The sequence below is a fragment of the Xiphophorus hellerii genome, chromosome 2, assembly GCF_003331165.1.
Source record: "Xiphophorus hellerii strain 12219 chromosome 2, Xiphophorus_hellerii-4.1, whole genome shotgun sequence".
Lineage (NCBI taxonomy): Eukaryota > Metazoa > Chordata > Actinopteri > Cyprinodontiformes > Poeciliidae > Xiphophorus > Xiphophorus hellerii.
This window is the reverse complement of record NC_045673.1, coordinates 18,207,267-18,226,332: the sequence shown is the minus strand read 5'-3', so window position 1 is coordinate 18,226,332 and position 19,066 is coordinate 18,207,267. Positions and strand designations below refer to the sequence as shown.

The following is a 19,066-nucleotide window of genomic DNA, read 5'->3' as shown; positions in this document are numbered from 1 at the left end:
CTCTTCCCCATTTGGAAAGCTGGGATGCGATCCAGAGCTCAATGAAAAGCTTTCCCAGGGATCTCACGAGCTGTGATACGGTGTCTGCGTGAGTGAGAGCAGTAAAGACAGACGTGGCAGTAAAGAAACAATGCATTCAAGACATTACTAACCTTTTTGCTTGAAGAACCAACACTTAGAATGCTTTGAATCCTGAAATGTTCTCCTCTTTTACACTGTAGCTAAATATAACACAAAATATTTACCTCAAATTATAAGCAGTGACAGTTGCTTACCAAATGTTGTGTTGCATAACCAGTATTGATTTAATTTTCTCAACTTTACTCCCTTTCATTTGAAAAGACTCTCAGTTGGGGGAGTTTCCAAATTACTCTAATTCATCACAAGGATCTTACAAATAGATTTCCTCTTTTGAGTTCATTCCATCTGTGAACCAACCACATCAGAAAGATAAAACAAACCAAGAGAGGAGAAAACAGGGAAGCCTTTAGGGAGTGGTGGGTTTCATAAAGCCGCTGACATAAATCACAGTTTAACAGGCAGCAGTCGCTTAGGGCCTCTGTGTGTGGTGCTGTCCTGCCACTGCAGAGCAGACTTTTACTACATTTAACATAATACTTTGATTAAATCTTGATTGAGAAATATATGGAAATGCAATCTTAGATGAATCTGTGTATGCAGTAAAGACTGCTTAGATGCAAGATTTGCTAAAATACTATATTTCAGATGTCATGAATTCACCTTCTCGATATCAGTACTATATTGACCAATTTAATGGACTTTTAATTGTTCTTAAATTCCACAAAATCTATCTTTTTATTGCCTGAGATGCTACAGCTCATGGAGGATGGTCAGCATCGTGTAACGGTAAAGACAGGAAATGACTGATGTGAATCAGTCATAATCAATATAATCGGCACAATTTTAGACAATAGATTCTCTCTGCTATTTATTTTATTTATTTTTTTTTTTTCACCCCTCCAGGGGGTCTTCTGTGGGCTCTAGTGTCCCTTATATGATAGTAGGCTGACAGGAAACAGGGAAGGAGAGGGGGGAAGACATGCAGCAAATGTCGTCGGGTCCGGGAGTCGAACCCGCGACGGCCGCGTCGAGGACTCAAGGCCTCCAAATACACGTCGCGCTACGCCCTACTCCACCACGGCACGCCCCATCTCTCTGCTATTTTTAACACTTTGCCTACTGAAAAGTTTAAAGCTGCATCAGACTTCAGAAATACCACCTTGTAGTCTCTTTCTCCCACAGAATAGGACTGTCATGAATAAAACAGAGCAGAATAAAACAAAGAGCCAGTTGTATGAATAATGGAAAGTGAATGTGATGAAACCCATCCAAGCATAAAAACAAAAGATATATTGTCTATCTTAAAATACTTTTAAGATAGACAATATATATAAAAGCCAAGTGGTCAAGTAGAGGATGTTGATGGAGGCCCCAGGACCTGTCTTTCTTTGTTTACTTGCTCTCTGTGAATGGACTGCTCAGCATGACCCCTGAACATACAAGAAACTAAAAAGCCCTGGTCTTTGATGTGCTGGAAGGATGACAGCCGTACATCTGTCTCTTCAACTCTGCGAGGGAGCTCACGTAATACGGAGAAGTTCTCTGTTGTTTGTGCCTCATTATTGGAGCTCCGCTGAGATCAAACGCTCGGGGAAGCTTTAATTAGAGGACGAGATGTGACCTCCCACAAGGCAGCTGTTTGTCTGCACAATGTCACCTGGATCCACAAAGAAGCTGCAGAACTTTAAAGGGACAAACATTCCATGATGTGGTTTGATACTCCAGATTCCACAGCGTCAGAGTGAAAGGCGCTGCAGTTGCAGTGAATCAGGTCATTGAGGATCGAAAGTGTGATCAGAGCTGCACCATAATGTAATTTCAATAAGTTAAGCATTAGGACTAAATACAACCACAAGACTTAAACCGAAGCACATTGAGGGTTCTTGGTAACTATTTGGGCTAAACCAGTGTTAAAAACCAATGTTGAAAGCAAAAACTAAACAATACATTTCATTTTCTAAATAAAGAAGGGAAAATTTGAAGGTTTCTGATCAATTAAAGAAAGAAAGAACAGAGAAGCAGAATATTTTCTGCAAGCTAAATGTACACAAAGGCACTCCACTTAGGAAAGGCAACTTTGTAATTTAGCTCTGTGGTAAGTTCATGCGACTCCTGCAGCAAGGAGCTCATAATCTGTTAGGGAGTTGTCATCTTTGTGGTGAGAAAAAAGGCAGCGGCTTGGTTTTGACCAGAAAGCCATGAAAGAGTGAACGTACACTGATTTGAAGCTGCGGTGCCCAAAGTTCAACGCCATTACTCTAATTCTGAAAACAAACCACAGCGGCTCAATGGAGCATCATGCCAGCAGAGGCAAAGATGAATATAACTTCCTGCATATCATACAACTAAGTAGGCCAGCTTCCAAGTGAATGGGTTAATTTATAATTAGAGACTGTTTATACAAAATGCTGACCTGACCGCTGTGGAAAAATCTGGATTGTGTTTAGTTGCGTTAAACCGTGTTTAAAATTCAAAAAGAAAAAGTCACGTCTGACCCCTCAGGTTTAGGTTAAATATAAGCATGGAAATTTTCTTAAAGTATATTTTTTCAGTGACATGCTACTTGAAGTTGAAAATTACATTAAAGAATGAAACCAATTTTGTGTTGAATACAATACACATGACAGAAAAGAAATTAGCTGTTATTTGCACAGTGCCCAAAAATGAATAAGGTTCAGGTTTCTCATGACAGTCTCTGCAAATTTGTTGGAGTCAGATAATCTGTCTTAATTTTAGCTGTCAATTAAAGGGACATATCTGTCTTGTTTTAGGCTTAGGAAACATTTAGCTGAGACACAGAGGAAATTATTAGATTAATTATGAGCAAATTCTAGAGAGTGAGGGGGAAAGGTCACTTTCTAAAACAAGGTAGTGACCTTAATTCTACATGATAAAATCCATTTTCTGTCAGTCTCTGACCTAAACAACTCAATTTCAAACAAATATAGATAAATGACAGGTAGGCATCCACAAAAGAAATATAGGTCAGGTCATTAGCTGATTAGCTGACCTTTTTTGGTCAGCTAATCAGGAGTAGCCAAGTAATCTGTCCATCCTCACCTTTTTCAGTAGCCGCGTGGAGTCCTCGCTGATTTGCATGAACCTCATGATAACATTATTGAGGTAGATGTCACTCAGTGTTGCATGGTCTTTACTCTCCCTCCTGACCTGGTTCAGCAGCAGGTACCAACAGTTGACTGGTGACAGCAGATTCTGATCTTTTCTAAAGAAACCAGAAGAAACAATCAGACGCCAGGAAGAGAAAATCCAATAAGGTTGTTTATTTTCTATGTGTAAATGAGGAAAATAAGAGCAAGAAGAGTGGATCTTCATCTTTAGGAGACTTGGACTTGAAGACTTGGATTATTAAAGGGTGTAATGAAGTCCATAGATCATGACTGACCTAACTCCATCATAGAGGGACTCAAAATGGTTCACCCATTCATGCTTATGGTCACTGCATTTGGACATTTCCCTGTTTGCTTGTTTCGGCACCAGTCTTCAAAAATAACTTAAACAGAATACAAGGACAGTCTTTTAATAAACAGAAACATTTATTAAGATCCTTGAGTATGCATTATATGTAGCCCATTGCTCTGACCTAAACAGTAAAGTTGAAAATATCTTCTGAGTTATATTTCTGAAATAGATCTCCATATATTACTCTGAGCCAAGATAAGTTCTTAGCATCAAAGTGTCCCACAGACCTAAAACATTCACATGGGTTACATTTAGACATTTAGGATTTTTCAGTTAAAGTCAGTAATCTATAGTATCTTGGTTAAATTGAAATATTTCCTCTGAATCCACAGAAAGTGTTATCCGGGTTGGAAATACCGAATCACGAAAAGATTCCCAAGACGATTTCAGAAAGCCAAAGCATTGTCCACACTACGGTTTATATTTGTGGGTTTATTAAGTCTCATTAATATATGATAATGTTGGTTGTCAACAATAAAAAGCTGTTATATTGTTGTCCAAAGGAGCAGCTTCAAGTCTACAATCACGAGCAACACCATGAATAAGTAATTTGTGCCAATGTTGGTTTTTTATTTATGACTCTTCACACATTGTGGCACAGGTTAAGCTAATACTTATCTTTATCTCATTTTTAAAGCATATATTCTAAAACCAGACTGGAACAGTTTGTGCAGATCATTTTTCTACAAATTAAGAGTTTATTATTTTAAAAGAGTCAAAAACCACAGATTTCATTTATCGCATGACAAAAAGTTAAATTGTGAACAAATCTGGTCAGCTTGAGAAAAAGAAAAGTTGCACTAAAGAATAAAAAGAACAAAACAAAATATAGCAGGCAAAGAGCCATTTCCTGCGTCGTGTGCTGGCTGCTTCCAGGCTAACAGTAGGACATTGTCCAGACCGCCGCAAGTGGGGCCCTGTATAAGCACCGGCCTGCAGACAGACTTCCTTTGGGTTAATCTGTAACATTCCTCCAGCATGCAAAAATCCAGCACAATATGAGTAATTGTGACAGTCCACATACATGTGCAATTTGGAGGAGGTTTAAAGGTCCAGGTCTTAGGTCAAGTCATGGAGGAACCATATGGAGACTCGCCTCTGCTCCCCCTGTCACAAAGTCAGTTTGCGCTGACAAGCTGCACTTGTCAGCACAACAGGTGAAAATGTGTCCTCCGCAACTGACCCAGCCCTGAACTGGCCTTCAGTGATGGCAACACATCAGTTGGAATAGCAAAAACTAATCAAATGAGCCCGATACCAGCATTCCAACCAGCTGAAGCGTTCTCTAACGCGATGCAAAAACAGGAAGAAACTGAATTTGATAAAGGCAGAGGCACACATATGAAAACCATCTGAAACCAGTGTGTTTCCAGACAAAGATAAGGTTTGTGGACAAAAACAATTTGAAAAACCTGACATGTATTACTGTCGGGCTCACCAGGCATCAAGAAAAGCAAAAACTCTGTTCTTGCACCGTGAAAATCTGAACACTGTACATGAATATGTAGCTCCCTTTACTCTGATACCCCTGAATAGACTCGAGTGGAACCTTGAAAAGTCACTTAATTAGTGAATAGACTCAAAACTGTTGGTGATTTAATCTCAGCTTCTCAAAGGTTTGCTAGAAAATGTAGTGAAGAAGTTGAATCAGGGAAGACCACATTTCAGAAAGAGCATAAGTTTTTAAATTTCCACTTCAGGCAATAAATTACAAAGTCAAATTTCTTTTAAGTCATATTTGATATATGAAGCATTTTTATATGACTAAAGTTAACAGTGTTAATTGACTGTGCTGTAAAATGGCACTATGTGCCTGGAAAACACATAACACTGCCCCCATAAGCAGAGAGATGGAAGTCATTCAGAGTTGATAAGAATAGTGATAAACAACACTGGAAGAAATCTAACACCGGTCACAAAAGAACTGATGTGGGCAGACATCTGGTGTCCAGCAGAACAGCGACCTTAAACACAACTGGAACCAAAATGGGAAGGTTTGAATGAAGTCCAAACCTATATCCAATCAAGAATCTGGCAAGTCGTATAAACTGCTGTGTACAGGTGATCTTGAATCAAGCTCTGAATGAGCTTGAGCTTTTTGCAGAGAACAAGGGGCACAATTTGAGACTATGTGCAAAACTGGTAGATATACACCAACATGCTTACACCTGTAATTGTATACAATTGTATATTTCTTTAATTAAAATAAAATCGTTGAAAGTTAAAGCAATGTACTGATCAGTACGCTGCGTAAAACATGAAAAAGCAACATGTGAGAATGCAAACTTTTGTATGAGCAGAAAAAAAGCACACAATGTTTAGACATGACAAATCCTGCAGCTCCACCTGAACAAATGAAACAATTCCACTAACCAAAATCAGCTGGATAGAATGTTTCAAATCAGCCTGTACATCAGATGAGGGATACAAAACATCTGAATGAAAGCTCTTTGTTCTTTGAACGAAAACTACAGACTATGCATACTAGCCCTGTAGTATTGAAACATTCACACAGCAGTAAAAGGCAAAAGGAGCCTTATTCTCCATCATGAAGTCCAGAAATAACCCTGAATACTTGGGAATATGACTTTCATTACAATAGTTTAAACAATTACACACCAGGAAAATGGTCTTCCTATTTTTAGTGCAAGCAGTTCTGTGAGTATTTAAGAGACGAAAACTTTAAACTTGTGACAAAAAGAGGTCAGACTAAGAAGTAATGAGATTCATTCACAGACTGCTCTCTGAGAGCTGCTAACTAACCCCACATAATGGCAGGAAAATCTCTCACTGTCATCATTTCCCTCTCAGCCAGGGCAGGAACTGGGTCAGACAGATTCCCAAATGATAGTCAGGCTCCCAGCAAGCTCAAAGACCAGTATGAAAGGGGAAACTGCTGTCCAGAAGAGGCAGGGGGGGAAAAAAGTCAGATAAAACAGAGGTCTCGTTAGAAACTTCTTCCCTCTTAAAATGTAAATGTGTTTGTTTTATTCATTTATGCTGTGCAAATCCATGGGTAAGTGGGTCAATGTCAACGTACTTACATCATTGACTCTCATACAGTCAATGATGCTGACAAAGAGAGATAATTAACAGTTTAGTGTGCAGTTTCCTGAAACACGAGCTTTTCATCAACAACGAAGGGAAAATCAGCAGAAATTCTAAATAATCTTTCATTTCATTTTTAGATTGAAAATCTTTCAATCTAAAAATCTTTCATTGATAAACTAAGCAACCTCTGAGTCAACAAAAACAAAGACATATGGAGTTTGCTCACAACAAACATAACAAAACATACTTTTCTGTCCCATGTCACACAAACCCAGCACACAGTACAACATGACGTGAGGCATTATAGATGACACAGCATGTTTCATCCTGTTTCTTTAGGGACAAAGTGACTTAACCAAAGGCAAGAACAGGGCAATAAAAACATTCTCAAAACATCCAACTAGAGATTTAGTCACAATAATAATATAGTTTGCTTTGTTTGACATAACATCTTGATGTTTGCATTTGCATATTAAATGAAAGACGCAATGTAAGGAAACAACATGTGTCTACATTCGCTCTCAAACTCAAATTAACATGAAAAATCTGTTCATGGAGAAAATAAGCACAACCTTTTAGCTGAGTCACAGCAGGACTCAAAGGAAAACTAGCAGTGATGTTGCTGCAGCGCAAACACACTTGATGTGGATCATGTGTGTTAACACAATGCCAGGAAGGAAGAACATCCTCAATAGGACTGCACTGTATGCAAAAAAGTTATCATTATCACAAATACAAATGGACACAATATCAATATCACTAAAAGCTCCTTGGTCTGCAATAAATATCTGGTAACAATGTAACTACTACGCTTTCAAGCTCACTTTCCCAGTAAAACATTCAGCAATGCTTGCTGTTTTATGAAGTCAAAATGTGTGATGTTCTATTAGTATCAATGAAAAATGACAACTAGGGGTTTTCTTTGCCAAAATAGCAGCTGTGTCTTTTTCAGTGTTTTGGAGTTAGATATGATCTATACCTTTTTCAAGTAGCTGAAAGTATAACACTCATTGTCTTGGGTCTATGTTAGCATCTAAGTTAAAGCACAAAGACGTTACAACTATTTAAATATATTTTTTGAAGCGTCTCATATCTTTCCTAACATTCTCAATTTTTTTAATCCTGTGCAGCTCTTTTCTGCAATCTGCCTGAATGTGGTGCAGGCAGGCATTGTTTTTATTTTTTTATTCTTTGCCTTTTAATTTATATACGTGCTGTAAAATCAATTTCCCATTTGAGACACAAATAAATCTGAATCTGTGAGGCTTCCTATCCAAGAGTTAAAGCTTGGCTGAAACTGAGCTATTAAGCCTGAACAATACAGCATATTATATATATATATATATATATAAGCTGAATGAGTAAACAAAAGAATCTAATTATTGTGATGGTCTAGTTAAAGTCCAGATCTCAACAGGATTGAGATGCTGATTGAGATAATGTGTCGGTTCTGCATGATGGCAGTAAAGAAATGAAAATGAAACAAACTGAAGTAGTGAGAAGAAGTAATTTTGTCCAAAATGCTTAAATTGAAAGAGGGTTTACTTTCTATTAGCCATGATGTTATGTGTGTGTCTGCTTTTTGTATTAAAATACTACAGAGCAAAACCTAACTGCACACACATATGGAGACCTCATTTTCTAGTAGGGGTGAAATTCTGGTCACCAGATGAACAGATAGAATGTTTTTATGTCAAGACCTAGATTTAAGGTTAAAGTGATTTATTTTCAATAATTGGTTTATGAGTTAGCAGCAGAGTTTCTTCATGGCATTCAGTTGTAATGGTTAAAGTTACGAAAGCATGCCCACAGGCTCTAAGAGATGGACATGTTTTTATGTGTTTATTCCACAAATAGCCACACAAGCACAAATGCAAGACTTTCCAGCAGATTCTTGCTGTGTGCATGGGAACTCTGATGTTGCCCTGCTGTTTTATGTCTCTACTGGAGAGGACTAGCTGCATTATAGGTTTTTCCCTAAACATCTTTGACACATAAGCAATGGTTCAGTTTAATGAAAGACTGCTGCTATTTCACCTCATCATCTGACATCTAAGAAGCTCAAAGCTTTTGACATTTTTCAAATCGAGTGCGTTAGCTTTCATTTACTGAACCTGTTATCTGTGCAGTTTACTAACGCAATTTGATTACTAATAGTTATGTTTAAATATTTTTTCTCTTATATATGTCCTCTAAATTTACCCCAACAAAATGTACATCCTCTTATCAGACTTTTAAGAATACATGGATGAGGGAGAGCAGTGAAAGTCCAGTCAACAAATGAAATATATAATTCACAAGCAGAATGTAAATGTAAGGTATTTAAAATCCATAAGCCAAAAAAAATAAAAATACTGTATCCTAGCAGTATTTTGCAATTGCAATATTGTACACATTTGTGTCACAATAATCACTGCAATATTCCAAGAAAGATGCTCCTGTTTTACAAAGAAAAATCCACAAAACATTTAGCCTGGATGCGCGACAGTGGAAGAGACATATCCCAAAAGATCTTGCTAGTCTTTTGTTTTTTTTTAAGTGAACAGAACCGTGTCTTTTCCATAATTTAACTTCTGCTTTACTCCCATTTTTATCAAGCTTCATGATAGTGCGGAAGAGAAGAGAGCTCCTCCAGAACCACACTGAATTCCTCTGCAGCAGTGAGTCATTGCCATAACCCCCAAATGTCACCAAGCCTGTGATTTCTGACATTCACAACCTTCATTTCACTCCTGAGGAGGATGGAGGACTGAACTCCAACTGTGTGAAAATGTTTTTCTGAGCCCATAGCTGTGTGAGAAAGATGCTGTTTTAGCTCCTTGTAACAACATAAGTACATTTCTGTCTTGAAAAACCTAGATTTAGTGTCATTGGACACAAAAATAAACCCAAGCAATGATTCTTACAGGCCATTAGGAGAACACTGTGAGATGATGTTTATATAACTACATCATCAACATGGTTTAGGAGAGCCTATATGAGGCACAGCGTCAACCTCCACCTGTATCTCACCTTGTTACCTAGGCGCCGTTTAAACAAATATTCAAGGGAGGAGGCCCAAAGTTAGAATAGGCACATTCCTAATGTTGTCTAAATATACTTAGCTTGACACAAACAATTAAAGTCTCTGTAGTTTTATAGAAAAAAGCAACATCTTGACAGCTCATCTTAAGATGAGTTAAGTTCAATTGCAGCAACCTCCCTTTTAAATGCAGCTTGTCTAGACTAACGTCCAGATTTAGCTTCCTTTTTAGATTGTTTTCATATTTTGCTGCTTTACCATAACAAACCATGTAAAAACTAACTTGGGGTTCTTGAGGCTACAGAAAAATTAAAACAAAAATACCCTTTTTCACACACAAGGAAATGTGCCCAATCAAAGCGACCCTGAGAACATTATGGCCACACTGTGCGTTTGTTTATGTGAGCACAAAAAATTGTGATGATTTAAAACTTGCAGGAAGGATTTTTTTTCTTTCCTAAATGTCATATATTTACACTAGAAATGTGCTCAAAGCCAAATGTGGACCCTGTGGGACAAAATGACCAGACTGTACAATGAAGTAACCTCAGAGTCCCATAATAGAGTCTCCATGCAAGTATTACACATGGGTGTACACCCAGCTGCTATAGTAATCCAGGCTTCAGATGGAGAGTGGGGGTTATGTAGAGACAGTGTGGATTTTACTTTATTTCATTGCACCAGTTTAAACAATTTGTCTGCTTTTTACATGAGCAGATCAATTCACCATGGTAATGTAGCGAGGACTGAAGAAAGTTACAAAAAAAATCTCAACGGTACCTTAAATACAAATTAATGAGAGGAGAATATTTGAAGAAATGTTCGATTCCCACAGCTTTTACAATCAGGTAAAATTTCTGTTCTGTTGTGTCCGTCATTTAAATGTAAATTTGTATATTGCTGGCTAGCCTGACTAATTAGCCAACTACAATTTGCTTTATTAAACTTGTTTTAGTCTATAAATAGCTAATTTAGAAAATATTTATTCAATGTTTATAAATGGAAAGAGCCATAATGTTTATAAATAACATTATTACAATTAATTCTACTGAACAGTATTACTATAAACTTACTGTATAAAAAGAAAGTGATTAGTTAAAAATATAGAGATTAAATTATATGTACTTGGTGGCTTTCTCTTATGTTATCAACATACAATATAAGTGAAAAAATATATACAATTCAAAAGTGAATACGGTGAGCTTACCAAAAAAGCTTTAGTAGCTATCTTTAACAATAGCTAGAAAAAAACTATTTAAAAAAACCCTGCAATATAGTTAACAAGGAATAGTTTTTCTTTGATCCTTTTAACAGAAGCCAATCATGAGCAAAAACCATCAGAAAATTAGCATCTACTTACTTATACTGCTGGTGGTCCTTGGTGCTGCGAGTCTTCGCCATGAAGCGCTCAGCCAGTTTTTCCAGGTTTCTGGAGTATTCCATTTCAATTTCTGCTTTCTTTCTGAAGAAGTCCTGAAGGTCCTGCAGCAGCTGTACCCGCATTTCCGTCTGCTGGTCGAGGCATTTCTGCTGCTCCACTAGCTGGGTCCTGATCTCTGAAAACATGCAAAGGTGAGACGTACATGAGGAACAGGGTAGTAAAAATATCTAAGGAAAGCAGAAACATGAATATCCGATATACAACAGTCCAAAGTGGATCTCAACTTGTCATAAATGTTCCAAACAGTTCCAAATGTTTCAATTCATAAAAATAATAATGAACCTTTGCAATTTAGCTTTGCAAAACATTACTATACAACTGTCTGCGTCAGCACTGAGGATGAGGACAAATGATCTGCATTCCCAATAATTTTGAATGGGTCAAAACAGGCTATTATGCCTCTGTTATGAGTCTCTGTAAAGCTTTTAAAGAGGCTGGCACGGTGGACAAAACTAGTCCCAGGTGTTTCATTAAAGCTATAACTCCTGCAACAAATGCAATCAGTTTCTCCTGTTTCTCACCATGGGGAGTTTAAAAAACTACAATTGCTGTTGTTTTTGCAGCTTTCACATCGATCCACAATATCCACTTTAAAAAAACAGAGGGACAGGTCAGATCTCAACCATCTCTTTGTGTCTAAAAAATAGCATCTAACTTTTTTTTTTTCCTAGGGAATAATGCCAACAGCTTTCCTGTTCAACAAGTAATCTGGGATCCAAACAGACACATTGTGGCCTCTGCAAGCCACATCCTGCCCAGGCATTGTGTAATTGATTTCTTCTGATAGAAAAAATGTTTCACTCATATGTCTTTTGCAGAGAAAACAGATTAAAGAGGTAATTTAGAGCTAAGTGGTTACTGATGGAAGCAGGTAATTTGTCACATATGGCCCAAAGGCTGCGGCATATCAACAAATACTTTTGCGTTTCATGCAATTATGAAGATAATTGCATGTGTTTTTATCTGGATAGTGTTACAAAAACAGCAACAGGGTCAAAAAATACCAAAGGTTTCAGGGCACAGCTTAAAGAATATTATATTTCATTGACACATAATATACATAATCAACACATACCAAAAGTTAAAATAGGTAAAAGATGATTATACATTCAAAATTTAACAGAGGTTAATCTAAATCTTCATCTTATTACATTAGCAATGAAAAAGAATCTGAGGCCTTTTAAAGTTAAAAAAAAGACAGAAAACTGTCCTGCAAAAAATATAGCCTTTGAGCATGGTGCAACTTTACCATCAAGTTACATATAATCATTACAGTCCTTATTAATCATCAATGTTCTTTAGTCTGCCTCGTGATTTCAATAATAAAAACTCTTCAGATAATATGGGCCTCAAATGCTAACCAAAATCAGTCAAAATGAAGTAAAAGTAAAGTACAAACATAAAGAAACAGGAGAAAGAGACATTTAGGATGTGAAAGTTTTCTTAAAGTAAAATCTGGGCAGAGAGGTCATCAAGTTTCATCACTTTTTGTGTATGCACCCCTGAGTACGACATTCAATATGGCTACAAAAAATAAGTTTTGGATCTGGTGTAAAAAGAAGTTAATCATGTCTTCAATTTAATGTGGTGGAAATTCTGGTTTAACGGTACAGGTTTAGTGAGCACAGAATAAATTACTTGAGAACAACAACAAAAAAACTTTAAAAGTCACCAACATTCAATTTGTTAATTTCTAGTTAAAGTTAGTTGAGAGGTTCAAATGTATGTGCACTTAGACTTGTGAGCCTCCTGTACTGTATATGCAAAGAGAAAGTGGAGAATGAAAATAAAGTTTCATGGCACAGATACAAAGAAGACTATCGGATCATTTGACACAATTACACTCATGACTGAACAGGAAAACTCATTAAATCGCTCATTTTCCAACTCAAACATTGCCAGTGGGAGGCGTAGCTGGCATATCAGTAAATGAAGGCTGGAAGGAAACCACCTATCATGGGAAAATACAAGCCTGGCCATGTCAACAACACAATGTGATTTGTAAATGATGTTTTATTACCAAACTATTTTACACTATGTGACTACCATAAAAAAAAAAGAAGCTGGTCTTTAATCGACATCTGGCTGATGATGACTGAAAATCTTGGCTGTTAAAAACTTTTTTCCATATGCTGACCAACCAAATTGAAAAAAGGAAATATTTTGTCATTTATAATTAATTGGATTTAGAATTTTTGCACAATAACTTACATTTTATATTGTTTGCTGTCCATTTCAATCATATTTTTTTCATGCAGAGTTTTATTACAAAAACATTAGCTGGCATTTATGAGGCTTTATCAAAACAGATACTAAATCTTTAATGAGCCATTCAGGAAAATTAGGCAAGACCCACACATGCAAAATTACACAGGAAAAGATGTTATACATAATATAAAAAATACCAAAATTAAAAAATGCCAAAAAAAGCAGATTTTGAAAAATCCTCCAAAATCATCGGTCTTGATGAGGATCTTTAAGCATAACCTCATCAAGACAGATGATAAATGGATAAGCCAGTAGTTAGCCAACTCTTCACAGAAGATTGAAACAAACTGGACATTTATATTTTTAAAGTTAGCTAAAAAAAGAGAAAAAAAACAATGGAAAGAACCCTGCAAATTCATAAGAACAAGTTTTATTCATTGTTGAGTGGCAGAGAGATGCTCTTCATTCTTTACTAAATCAAGAACAATTTAAACAGAAACCTCTGTTCATACTGACGAGCAGTTCTCCCCCCAAAAGTTGCAAAACGCTGTCATATTTATCCATGTCATGGTAAGCATGAACTGAAATTCTGATCTGACGGGTTTATATAAGAAAGAGAGAGAATCATTTAATCCCACAGGCAAATATCTCAAGTGAAACTTCCTCTGGAGTTTGAGTCCCGTCGAGCATCTCCCTTTGATCAAAGTGAGGCATTTTATGAGCCCCTTGCAAAGAGCAATGTCAGGTGTCTGACAGGTTTCTTACAAATCAAACAGAATGAACTGGATCTGACACACATGCCCTTTAATGCGTTTAAAAATCAAACCACAATGCGTTTTTACCAAACCTAAAATAATCTGCCTGTCCTTGTATGTTTTACTCTACTATTACAGGCTGCATTCTTGCCATTCTGAGCTGAGGCAGTATGTATGGCAAACACATGTGGAGGCCTCAATACTGTAGGCGTTTATAGAAGGGAGTTCGAGTACACTGCATTAAAATGCACTGCATTAAAATGCAGTGTACTCGAACAAAGCAAAGAAATAAATTTCTTTGCTTTGAAACAAGCCATCTTCACAATTGGTTTAGTTTTTATAGTTACATTCACACATTGGGACACCGGAAGTAAGGCACAGTCTAAAGCCATTTCAAACAAAACCATCTTAATGAAAAAAACATGGAGTCAATGAGAGCAAAATGATTTCTCTATTGGATACTGTCCAAGAACTCCAGTAAGAAATGTGCTTCCAACACGACCATTCACGGAAATAAAAATCCACAAAGTTGCAGCTCAGTTTCGCCAGACAGATCCGTTCTATTGTCACCAAAAACGCGTAGTAAGCAGGATGGGTACTGACCCATTGTGAGTGAAAAACCACACCGCTGTAAAAACAACTCATCTGATGTCAGAGAGTGACAGAAAGAGACGTTGTGAACAATGACATACATTTTCTGCGCTGTTTTAGAATTGTACCCAGTAGTTTTAGCAATAGCAGCAGAGGAAATCAACAAAACCATTCAGTCCATGTTGGTCAAGCATCCAAATATTGAATTAACATTAACAGCCAACTCGTTCAGCTTAGCATGTCTTTCTTCGCAGAGATTTCCAGTAAGCTTCATGCCGTTTAACTGGTGATTTGAATATGTCCAAATACAGCCAAACGGTAGCAATTAGGTAAAATGTAAAACTTCAACTGAGTTCAGCAATAAAAAACTGCTTACTTCAAGGAGATTTGCTTTTGTTGCTGCTGCATATACACGCACAAGCTTAAATTAGCCTGTTTGCATGCATTCAAGAGTCATCTGAGCATTGTGGTGGTGGTGGAGGGTAATAAAGTAAAAGAAGTTGGGAACCACTGCTCTCAGACTACAGTTTCTCCAAGTTAGTTGCCATTTCAACTTACAGAACATATCATACAACATCAGTCCCAGCACTGCATTTACACATGCAGCTCAGCTCATGTACCTCCTCGTCAGCACCTGAAATAGCAGCAAAGGCCCGGAGACTGATGCTACAAGAGGGTTGTCGGCCTCACCATCTGCTAGAGATCTATGACTTGGGACCAGGGGAGTTTTATTTGCCTCAGCTGGAGGCTGGATACAAGACAGGATAAATACCATCAGAGGTAATTACGAAATAGCTGCTGTGTGCTGATGGAGGAAAAGCTTTTGATTACATCAGCAGCTTGATCACATGGCAGAAAGATTTCACTGTTAAAAGGCAGGTTAATGTCTGATAAATGATGAACTGGGTCCCACGGTCATCTGGTGCTTCTTGAGCTTTTTCACATTCTCTTTCATTAAGGCCAGATACAGTATGTACAAGCGTATACATAATAGCTGTCCTTCCAGCAGATTCTCCACCTAAGCTGTGGATCTTCTCTGGTTACTTCTCTCCTTGACGGTTTGGGTGGACACGTCATTTAAAGTACCCTCATGTGTGCTGACGTTCCTTCAAAAGTTTTATTTGACAATGTGACTCGTCATCGTGAGGCCAAAAAAAACGTATGACCCAGAATGTCTACACAATCAACGTAGAGGTAATTAGAGCTTTGCCGTGAGTAACAGTCAATGGAGATTACAGTTACGACTTTAGCAGCAGTCTGGATCTGTGCAGTAGTAAAGTAAGATCTGCCAAAATACCAAATGGATTCCATCAGAACACTTAAAACAGCACCAAATTACAAACAGAATCCTGCAAACTTTGAGAATGGGCTTTATCTCAAAATATTACAGATCTGGCAATGTGTTCTCCATTACAGCATCTGACTGACATCCTTCCAAAACCACAAAGAGGCTTCCAACACAAGTACTGCAGGCTACTGTTATCCAGAGGATGACTGCTGGGTCAGAATGGAAAAAAAGGCCTGATCCTATTACTCTTATTCTTCAAACTGAATCAAAAGTTACACAATGCAAAGTAAGGCTTATTCTTAAATACTCTTCCTACTTATATCAATTTGCTAAACAAAACATCTTTCCTTCACAGCAAATTGTCAGGATCTGTGTTTTCTGTGTTCATTTAGAGTTTTTTGTGTCCTTGAGTCTCTTCGTTGTCTTGTCCTCCCCTTGATTGTTCCCAGGTGTGATCTCGTTCTGTCATTACCCTCCCATGTATTTAACTCCACCTGTGTTCCTTGTTCCTCGTCGGGTCCTCGTCAATGTCTAGTCTGTTCGTGATCAGTGTGTCCATGTGCCTGCTGCTCATTGTTTGGACTGAGTTTCACCATTAAATACACCATTTACCTTACCTGGGTCTGCTGCGTCTGCCTCACCATCCCCTACACCCCACCGTTCCATGACACAAATATGATTAAAACAAGCAATGAAAAAGGATATTTTTATTACCAATCCATGTATAGGCCTAATAAACAAATGTCAAAGCATAAATCTGTAAAACTCAAATAGCAAATTACAACAGCAGTTGAGATATGAGTCACATTTCCAATTCAGGGATGTTACATTAGGTTTGTAGCAGTCCAAAATGAACCCCTAAATCTTTGTCACTTCCACTCTACAAGGTTATATTTAATAATGCAATTTCAATAAGTGGAATCTAATAATCCCTGCCAATTAGACTGAGCTCTTCTAAACTGCTTATGAGCCAAAAGCCACAGCAGCTAAAGCAACGCCCCCACAGATAAGAAGCCCAAAGCAAGCAGGAGAGAGGGATCAATCACGGCAGAGTTTATGGTGCTTGGTAAGGACCAGCATTTTGATCCAAACCAAATAACAGAATTAGAATCTTAATGTTAGGGGATAAAAGCACATTTTAGAGTCAGAGCTGTTTGTTCAGCTGCAGGTTAACATTGAGGCATCTTGTTTGATTTGGACACTAATCTGTTGTTATGGGACATCTAACAGAACCAGCAAAAAATTGTGTGGTTTAATGTTCGCTTTGTGTTGAGTATTTTTATGTTGTTGGAAATGGGTAATGTAGTATACAATAAATGTCACTGATTTGTGATGTTTACTATCCAGAGCAGACATCATAGAGCGATAGTAAAGAACATTAAACCAGGTTCTGAACTTTGGTTTCGATTTAGCAAACTTTTAGGTTATTATTGATCACTGATAAGAGTCTATCATTGTAGAGAGGCACCTTTTTGGTTTTGAGTCATTCTACTTCCTGTGAAAATACAGGTCTTTCTGTCGATAGTACTGGGAGCACTGGGTGAAGGCCGAGGAGCTAGATTTTTCACAGATTATATGTCTCACAGTATACAGTATATATCACAACATAGTGACAATTTTTTACGTTTTTTTATAAAAGATACATACTGCAGCTTTAAGAGTGCAAAAATATTTTGGTACAAGCATAACTGTGTCTCAACATCAGAGAGGAAGGAATCTGAGAGAAATACATTGATCCCTTTCAGTCTCTCGACCAGTCCTCGCCCACTTTTACCATTCATCTCCAAAGCATTCCCAGCTGCTCTGTCTGCTGCAATAAATGGACCAGCACTGGTCTCACACTTGTGTGAAACTTAGAGACACAAAGTTAATCCTTAAACTGAAAGGCAGCTTGGGCAAAGTGCTGCAATCTCGCAAAATTGAAAAGATTACAGCACAGAATAATGACAGGTTCTAACTATTTTTGCCACTGCAAATGAAAAACGATACCCCACCTTGCATCAGGTATGCCTTTGTGCTTTTGTTTGGGGATATTAGTGATGTGAGAGATAAAGGGTATAAAACTCCCATGTCAAAGAGGCGACTTGCTCTCATCTAAACTAACCCCAAGCAACAAACTTGGCCAGGCATGCCTGCAGCTTTTACAGTTGGGATGCTTGTTTGGGGTAACAATACCATGAATACCGTGTGGCTTCAGAGCCAAAGAGGGGTTTTACATATGAAACATCAGGAAGAGATGCACACAAGCTTTCACCTGTTGGAATATTTACTTGCAGTCAAGCAAAGTTAACCTGTAACATCCTTGGCACAGAGTTGACTAATGCAAACTATGAAAGATAAAGCTGTGACATCGGGCAATAAGGGGTTTCTTTTACAGCTGCAGTGGGTGACTTTTAAAGGATATAGATTTTTTACGTATTTATTTAAAACTGTCACTATGTCCTGACAGTATAAAATGAATCAGGTATTTGCAAAGTATGTATGAGTTCAAGATTGCTGGTTTGCTTCAGTTGTGCTAATGGTGGCGAAACAACTTAACGTTATAGGAAAACCGTTAATCTGCCATCATCAGTGGTCATATTTACTACCCTGGGAATTGAGAAGCGGGTACGCCATCATTATTGACAGTGCTAAGACCCCCCTCCTGTCTCTTAATTGGTTGTTTTTGACCAGACGCAATGTATTTCTGCACATGACAACAAAACCACATGGAGGAGGTAGAGGAACTCGATCTTTTCACAGATGATTGTACTGTCAGTTGTTAACTTATTTTTTATACAAGTTAACAACTGCAGCTTTAAGAAACTATTCCTTCGTTGTGAACTTCAAGGGGATGTGTACTTCAGGAGATAAAGTCAACAGTGTTTGAGTCTGATGGCTGCTTCTAGGCAGATAATGCACTGTCATTTTAAATCATCCCAAACTTGTTTCTTAAGCTTGAGATGAATTCACCGTACTCCTATGGACTCCACAGTTATTTGAATCAAATACTGTATTTTACCAGACAAATAAAGCATTTCTTGCCCTTGAGGATTGCATTAGTCAGCAGAAGTGAATACATTGTTCCATTTCAGCAGGTTTGCAGTTTTAGACCTGCCAAAGAAAATGTTCATCGTGTCAAAGTTCACCTGGACAGAGGGAGTGTTTAA

At 37.7% G+C, this 19,066-nt stretch overlaps 1 protein-coding gene across 4 annotated transcripts in view; it reads right to left on the bottom strand.

Moving 5' to 3' along the window:
- srgap1a (SLIT-ROBO Rho GTPase activating protein 1a) overlaps positions 1–19,066 on the bottom strand; it is a 91,222-nt gene that overhangs the window by 48,729 nt on the left and 23,427 nt on the right. For all 4 annotated transcript variants that reach the window (XM_032586025.1, XM_032586051.1, XM_032586043.1 and 1 more), the window contains exons 2-3: positions 10,995–11,190; positions 3,142–3,304 (exon numbers count right to left, since the gene is read on the bottom strand). In XM_032586025.1, coding sequence (XP_032441916.1) covers positions 3,142–3,304; positions 10,995–11,190 — 359 coding nt within the window. The remainder of the gene's footprint in view (positions 1–3,141; positions 3,305–10,994; positions 11,191–19,066) is intronic.